We start from the raw sequence: 8276 nt of genomic DNA, 5'->3' as shown, positions 1-8276 counted from the left end.
TGGTGTGGCAGTCGCGCCACAATTCGCCCCGTTTACAAAGTGCCGCACGAGACAGATTTTCCGCGCCAGCCAATACACCGCGAAATGAAAACACCTATAGATCTGCGGTGAAATTTCACGTTAGGGAGTATCGTAATCGTCAGTGAATATATTTTGTATTGCACTTCGTTGCACTTTGTCCTTTTTACCAAACCTACTAAACTGCTTGGTTACAGTACGAAATAACAGCAAGAATGAAACGGCACACGTTGTTTCGTTCATGCATGTACGTATGTATTTTTCTTGAGCACCATAAAATGGACTCGACGCTCATCTGTCGTGGTAATGAGGTTTACTTCGATCTGGCCAGCATATACGTCCGCGCGCGCAGGGCTCGTGTATAGTCGGTCTCGCCATCCTTTCGTTCCGGCCTTTGCTCAGGGTAGCACACGGGCTGCGCGTCTCGTTGATTTCATTTCCTGCCGTTCATCTGCCGACTGTCTTTCATGCGCTATACCGTTCAGGGACACTCGACGGGCAGTACGCAAACTTTCTGTCGGTTGCGGCGCAGTCCCGGTCTGCAGAAACAACCTCGCACGATCCTGCCTCCGCAGGCGCCCTTCGCGGGGCGCTGGTCACATGCGGTCTCGGCACAGCCAGCCCTCGCCACCCTGTAGGTCTCGCCGGCTACGTTGCACCTTCTGTCCGTCACGATTTCTGCGGGAGAGAGAAGAGCCGGAGAATGCACTCATCGCTCACGTGCGTATATGGATGGGTGCCAAGAGAACGGAAGCGCAGTCGATGATATGGCAGACGACTATAAACGAGGTGTGATCAAACTAGTAAATTTACAGGCATAACTGTTGAAGCTTGGGCAAGTTGGTGTGACATTCTTTTGCAACAGCGCAAAGGACTAGGACGAGACGAGTGCAGATACACAGCGCTGTGTATCTGCACTCGTTTAGCCCTAGTCATTTGCGCTGTTGTAAAAGTACGTTACAGGCATAAGATGGGAGGTGTCATCAAACTAGGAAATTTACAGGCATAACTGTTGAAGCTTGGCCAAGTTGGTGTGACATTCTTTTACAACAGCGCAAATGACTACCTACTGCTTTGCGCTGTTGTAAAAGGACATTACAGGCATAAGGTGGGAGGTGTGATCAAACCAGGAAATTTACAGGCATAACTGTTGAAACTTGGGCAAGTTGGTGTGACATTCTTTTACAACAGCGCAAAGGACTATAGGATGAGACTGTTGACGAGGACGCGCTGTTGTAAAAGAACGTTACAGGGATAAGACGGGGTCCGCTGGCGTAAGAAAGGGGTAATTGGGAATCACTGGAAGAACCCTTCGTCCTCCTGCAGACATAAATTATGATGAGAATGAGGATGATGGATGCTACAGATATAGGTATGCATGAAAGGACTCGTGTGCATTTTCGGGATAACCGGCCTCTTAGCAGGCCTACCTTCCCATTTTTTTTTCTATGTATAAATTTTAAAAAAAAGCACAATTATTCAATAACTCGGTCAGAGGCACCTTACTCATGCTTTATCCAATTTTGGTAGCCCACTTTCGGGTTTTCGTTGCAGCGCACACGTGTCCTCATCATGTGGCGCATATTTGGTCCGGTATGTTTTTGTCCTCGAGCCACAATCTAGGTCTTCTAATGGCAAGGCGGTGGCCTGGCTTTGTGTTATCGTGCAGATTTTCCTTGAAATGCCTGTAAATTTCCATGGTGTTCCTTGTTTCCATTCTTTGCATCCAAGTTGCCCGTCTTTGTTTCTCTCAATTTCTCCTTTATGGCTCCCCGATGGTTGTCTGAGTACACTTTCAATTACCCTGTACTTGGCTGCCAACTTTCTTGACCTCTGCCTTCATTCCGTGTCCACGCTTCTGAAGTACAGATATTTGTGCACTTTAACCATTCTTCGAAAGTAATTTTGCTCGGCGCGTCTGTTACGACAGAAAAAGTCCGACCCATGTCGCCTTGCGCGGCCTCATTTTGGTTTTACCGTGGGCCCCCAAAGCCAGTCGGTTCACTGACCTCTCGTTAATGTCCAACCCCGACAATCTTTCTGATTCAAAGCACAGAATTGCACTTGCAAATTAGCGTTGGCACAATTACTTTTTTTTTCAGATTCTTCGCGCCACCTCGTATTTACTGTAACCCCAAGGTGGTCTATGCTTCATTGTTGCCGCATACCGCCTCCCCTTCATTTTTAGATTATCTTGGTGGACGCTTGAGCAGGTCTTGCCTTCGTTTATGTATGCGTCCAGGTATTTCAACTGTTTGACTGTGGGTATTACTTCCTCTTGAATTTATACCACGTCATTACTAGTCTATTCATTAAATTCAATTAAATTCAAATTTATTTCAGCATAGATACAAAAAGAACACGTACATATGCTGGGGCGCCGACAAAAGCCATCAGGGCTTGTCGGGGTCTGTACCCTGTTTCCGCAACTTTGCAGCTCTCTTGTGACATAAGATAAAATAAAATAAAAATAGCACGTCACACTTTCACGGAGTAAACGGGTAAGTTTTGTGAATTCATACACATCTACCATCTAGACCAAAAACAATCATAATTCCCAATTTCTTTGTGCTAAACTTAAGGCCTAGATTCGTCGCTGCATTACCACTTATACCCCCAAGTCTCTGGAAGTGCCTTGCATTGTACGCTAGTAGCACTACATCGGCCGCATACATCAGCCCACAGACCTTTCGCTGCACCTTTTGTCCATTAAGGATGTAAGGTAGATCAAAACCTAATTCATTGACTTCCAGTCGTCTTTCTGCATGTCCTCTGCATAAAGCGTGAACTGTGAAAGCAGAGGACATTGTTGCTTAAGTCCTCGGTGGAGTCCTTGCTTCAGTGCTCGGTGTAAGTAGACAGCAGCTGCGATGCCTGCCGTGCGAAGCTGCCACTGTCTCAGTGAAGCTGTTCGCGGTGATCCATGTCATGAAATGTTGCTTGAGAGACCATTTACACCACGCTCTGCACAACCTGGTAACAACTCTACATCTCTCAAACACTGAGTAGCGCTGTAACTTCTGCAAGCCCGGTCATGACACCCTTGAGGTTTTTCTTTTTTTTTTTTTCAACGTATACCACACAGTTTGTCCAACACATTTCATGGGCATAGCGGAGTTGGAAGAAAAAGTGTATATGGCGGGTTCTGCGGCAGAGCAGGGCTGCCGTACTAAATGGAATCAGCAGAAATTAAGCTGAATTAAGGCTGACTGGCTCCAAGGAACGGACGCTACCACGTGGCAAAAAAAAAACTGCGTTTATAAAATAATGGTTAGTCAAGCCCTTCTCGAATTCCAGCGTCACATATGCATGCACTAAATGCGGTCACTGCAGTGCCGTGCAATACGTACCGGGTACCGCCTCTGTGCGTTCAACGAGCACCGCCAAAGTCATTGCGAGCGCCAGCAGGGCGAAAGCGAAGGCAGTGTAGACCATGCCTGTCTCGGACACTAACCAGGTTAATGCGCAGCGTACACGCACAGTCGAAAACGCAACGTAACCAGACCTGCCCGGCCGGTCCCTTTCCTCAACCTTTCCTCGACCTCGAGCCCCGAGCTCCAGCGCAGGCTGTTCGCGTAATAGCCAAGCCGGCGGCTTTCTTTTTACCTTTTGTCTCATTGGGGCCCTCACTCTCCGCACGTCTTTCCCTCGCGTTCGTCTCTTCGAGTCAGGCCGAAGTTAATCGCGCGGTCTCCATTCTTGCGGAGTCCCGCGCCTTTCGCCGCCAGATGTCGCGTGTAGATACAGCACGCGCTGCACGCAAACTCGCACGTGCACAAGCCACAAAACGGCGGCTCGTTTGGGCGTCCGTTGTACTCGCCTTAACAAACGCATGTCGCCTCCTTCCGTGCAATGACAGGCCCGGGCAGGTAGAACGAACGCGCTGCGCTGTCTGGCACGAAGATGTATGCTGCCTCCCATTTCGTTGCCGGAAGTGTTTATAGCCTCCCTGGCAGGTATCAAGGGAGGAGTTAGAGGGAGAAGGATACGGTGTGTGTGTGTGTGTGTGTGTGTGTGTGTGTGTGTGTGTGTGTGTGTGTGTGTGTGTGTGTGTGTGTGTGTGTGTGTGTGTGTGTGTGTGTGTGTGTGTGTGTGTGTGTGTGTGTGTGTGTGTGTGTGTGTGTGTGTGTGTGTGTGTGTGTGTGTGTGTGTGTGTGTGTGTGTGTTATGATGCGGAGACGTCATGACGCCGCGGCGCGCAGCCACACCTGAGTGTTTATGGGTGGCGACGACGCACATAGCCCGCCTGTTGATCCAAACTGTATTATGTAGGCCTACGCTCTTATTATGGCAGACTCTTCGGAAGGTGCACATTTTCGCACTTATATATGACGGCTGCGGCCGCCCGATGTGCGCTTAGTTTATGGATCCAGGACTGTTGGTAAGGCAACATCCTTGAGGGGAATATCGCAAAGGATGTAGCAGGCGAGTGACCAGCACGTTGTCAAGCGAACTAAGGCTTTTTTGTAGTCGTTTTTATTTATTCATTTATTTCTTTTTCACCCAACCGTACAATATCTATACAGTTTCCTTCCTTCTAGAATATGTTCTGTCCCTCTCCCATTGCCTCCTTCCCCTCAACTCCACACATTGCTGACCGCCTTTCAGGTGTCAGCACATGTAGCGAGACAGTTACAGTGCAGTCAGCAGTAATATTCAGTTTGAATAAACAACCAGTGACTGCTACTACATTGTCATGTCAGGTTCGCCGTTATCGTTAATCTTATAGCTGTGTCCTGTTCCTTTTTCTGTCTTTCTCTCTCTCTTGCGCGGCTTATTGCAAGTTTGTGTTGTCACTGCTACTTTGCCGACTACCCAATTCATTCGAAGGCTTGTAGTTCCGATTAAGAACAGACCCAAACTCTAACTGAATCTGGCGCGCATTGTTCTTGATGGCCGACATTACCTTTGGTAAAAGTAAACTGAAATAGAACTTGCAATAAACTACTGTGCATGTGCGCGCTGGGTGTGTTTGTCACTCACCTGCATGACCCGTCTGCTCTGAAATTTTGTGCAAGCTTGGTGACGCCCGCCTGCTGATTCGTCGACACCTACCCAAGCAGCATCTAGACCAACGCGTCGCAAATGGAACGTTCCCACCCCGCGTTCGCGGTCGTGGCTTGCCTCGTCGCGCTAGAGCACAACTACTCAAGCTAAGGTTTTGCTGTGTGAACGGGTGCGAACATTTATGCCGACAACGTCGTGTGGCCAGTCCACCGCGTACGTCTTACAGTTGCTGCGAGACACTTCAGTCCCTAATAGAGGGTTTTAGATTAGGGGACGCAAGCAGCTTGCGTGCGCAAGAACTAGGGGACAGGCTACTGCGCATGCGCAGACCCTAACGTCTGTGTCTGCGCTTGTCTTCGTCGTCCTTTTTGTCCCTCGTCTATGTATGCGCTGTAAGTGACGATTGATACCATGGAATACCAACTAGCCCGTACCCAAACCCGTGCCTAATCTTAAACCCTCTAATATTGGAGTGTCCCGTTTTCACTGCGCAGAGAACGTCGCTAGTGAGGGACTACCATCTCCTTAGCCTGCGGTGTACGACGCTCGACCAATGTTTGTACCCCAGCGGTTGTGCGTCTCGACGCGATCAGGCTCGATCGCGCTCTACTTACTTTTCTAAAAGTAACTGACGTATGTTCACGTTTGTAGCTTATTTCTGTTTTCAAATGTCAGGACCTCAGACACTATTTCTTCTATTTTAGGATTCTTTGGTAGCGTGACCTACAGTGACCGGCCCTACTGTGCGTGACCTGTGCTGTGTGTTTTATGCTTTATTCCTTGAGATTTGTCATCTTGCTCTTCCTTTCCTCCCCTTCTTCCTATCTTCCATTTCTATGTTTCTCTCCCCTCCTTTCTGAAGAGCAGGCAGGCGTCGTGCCCCTTCCGGTGGCAGTCGCCAGCCAGCTCCTAGCTTTCCCTTTCCTGTCAAGTGTATACATATATGTTTTCAAAACAAGCAATAATAAAAATAATCTTCGTAGTGATAACATCCGTGCCAGTTTCGCTGATTATGCGATTATTGCTGGGCCTGAAGTGACAGCGGTGGACGTTTAATAAAGAAATTGAAGAGATTCATTTATATATAGGAGACTGCGGCGAGGAGCGTTATATACAATAGGACGTGCACACAACATGACGCCTTGTCGTGTATGACGTGTTTAAGACGATGCCTGAGCCCGCAGTTGCCACTATACCACCGGCTCTCCTGAATTTTGTCGATTATTCTGTAAAACTTGACCAGATTGACATAATAATTCATTCCAACCTCTCTAGGGCTGTAAGAGTTAGACAAGGAGACAACGAAGGATATTTAAAACCCACTTGGAGACAAGGCAGTTGCAAACTTTAAATTCCAAAAATCGGGTAAGCTGTATCAGGGACGCAGCCACAGTGGGGTACGCGACAATTTTTCTGCTTGCTGCAGAGAGCCGACGTACGGGCACTAGGGCAGAAATGACGTAACCAAATGCACAAGTTACATTTATCCTGGCGTCAAAAAGCTTACATGCCTAACTTGTATTACAGCGAGTGGAGGTCTTGGGCTAACTTTGCGAGTGCAGATCAGTGGTGGGCCCGTTTGATTTGCAGAGGGTATTTGGGTATTCTAGGGCGAAGGGTTGGCGTCCCTGTTGGTATTCCTTACTGGAGTCCCTACTTGTATTCCTTACTATTGGTATTCCTTACACATCCCTGCACCGCACGAGCCAACCGTCCTCGCAAATAGTTATGGCCTCTGCGCTTGCTCATATGCCTCAACTCGCACGTACAGCTTCGCTGTCTTCGTTGTATCAGTTGTTCAGGTTGGGTACACATCTGCGAAGGTATTGTATATCTTTGTTTTGGTAGAGTGGGGAGTTCAAATACGAAAAGTGTTTCATAAAAACAGTCTCTGGTTTGTTTTACTTCGTCTACAGCGAAACAGACTTAACAAGGCTGCGCCAAGAATAATTCTTGTCGTCCCCTGCGGGCTCGCACGACCGAAATTCGCCGCCAACGCGATCGGTGCATGCAAGACGGAAATGCGAAGTCGCAGTGCGAAATCGCAGCACGTCAAACAGGCATTACGCAGGCAGAAATAAAACGCATATACGTCGGTGTTGATGCATTAGCAGGAACGTGATGGGGCTGCTGAGCACGAGGTCGCGGGATCGGATCCCGGCCGTGGCGGCCGCATTTCGATGGAGGCGAAATGCGAAAACACCCGTGTACTTAGATTTAGGTGCACGTTAAAGATCCCCAGGTGTTCGAAATTTCCGGAGTCCTCCACCACGGCGTGCCTCATAATCAGAAAGTGGTTTTGGTACGTGAAACGCCATAATTTAATTTTTTAGGAACGTGATGGAGGGCCACTTCTGTTTGATTGCTCCACGCAGGAGCCTAGTTGTGATCGTTGGCTAGGCTGGCTTAAAACACGTGACAAGACCAAATAGCACGAAGGCTACAGGCTCGCCCAGAACATATGGCAAAGTTAAACACGCTGTCGACAGGAACTCGTCGCAGGCGACGTCGATGGCAAATGACGAACAAATTATGCGCCCTAATCCCACGTTTATGTTCTATCCAGCGCAGAATTTCATACAAGAACTACAGAAGAAACTCTGGCACCAGTTTTTACGGGAGCTGCAGGCATGGGGCGATTCAGCCAGCGTGGAAATGGTGATGCGAACTCGACTGGGTGCAGTGGCCCTCGCGGAAGGATGAAGGAGACGACGACGTGCGCGTCGTGATGACGAAAAAAAACAAAGGAATATAGACTCGTGTTACTCGCAGGATGAAAGTTTGCCAGAGTCTCTCTGATGTCTGATCTTTGTGGTCTAACGAGTCGGACCTTCACGTTCTTAGAGACCCGTGCGCGACGCAGACAATCAGCGGGCATTTCCGGCGGTGTACGGCAGTCACTCAAAGAGTGGGCCCGGTCCTTTGTCGGCATGCGACGCAGATGGCCGGCTGTCCTCTGCGCCCCTACAGGTTGCCCGTCTCAGTTACTCCTCTCGCACAATAGCACGGGTTCGGCCATGGTTCACTCGCAATGGCAGTGCGACAGGATAAGCATCGTGCCCCTTACTTCGGAATCACCCCGACCGGCGGACTCGCCACCGCTGGCATCGGAAAACCTGAGCCCGTCTCGCGGTGGGATCAACGACTCTGCACAAAAAAAGATACGCAGGACAAAAGCTGGCCTTGCCGCTGGTTGTAGCTTCACCGTAAACATTCTTCGAATCTGGTTTGCCCGCCGGGGAGCAGGCATA

At 49.1% G+C, this 8276-nt stretch overlaps 1 protein-coding gene across 1 annotated transcript in view; it reads right to left on the bottom strand.

Moving 5' to 3' along the window:
- Window positions 1-248: 248 nt before the first annotated feature.
- The window catches only part of LOC142560598 (alpha-ketoglutarate-dependent dioxygenase alkB homolog 7, mitochondrial), a 29908-nt gene continuing 21880 nt past the window's right edge, over window positions 249-8276 (bottom strand). Inside the window, exon 7 of the mRNA XM_075672812.1 lies at window positions 249-696. Within this exon, the coding sequence (XP_075528927.1) occupies window positions 688-696 (9 nt within the window). The 3' untranslated portion in view covers window positions 249-687. The remainder of the gene's footprint in view (window positions 697-8276) is intronic.

This window comes from Dermacentor variabilis, chromosome 10 (assembly GCF_050947875.1).
Source record: "Dermacentor variabilis isolate Ectoservices chromosome 10, ASM5094787v1, whole genome shotgun sequence".
Classification (NCBI taxonomy): Eukaryota; Metazoa; Arthropoda; class Arachnida; order Ixodida; family Ixodidae; genus Dermacentor; species Dermacentor variabilis.
The sequence above is the reverse complement of the archived record's forward strand: the minus strand, read 5'-3'. Positions and strand labels throughout refer to the sequence as shown.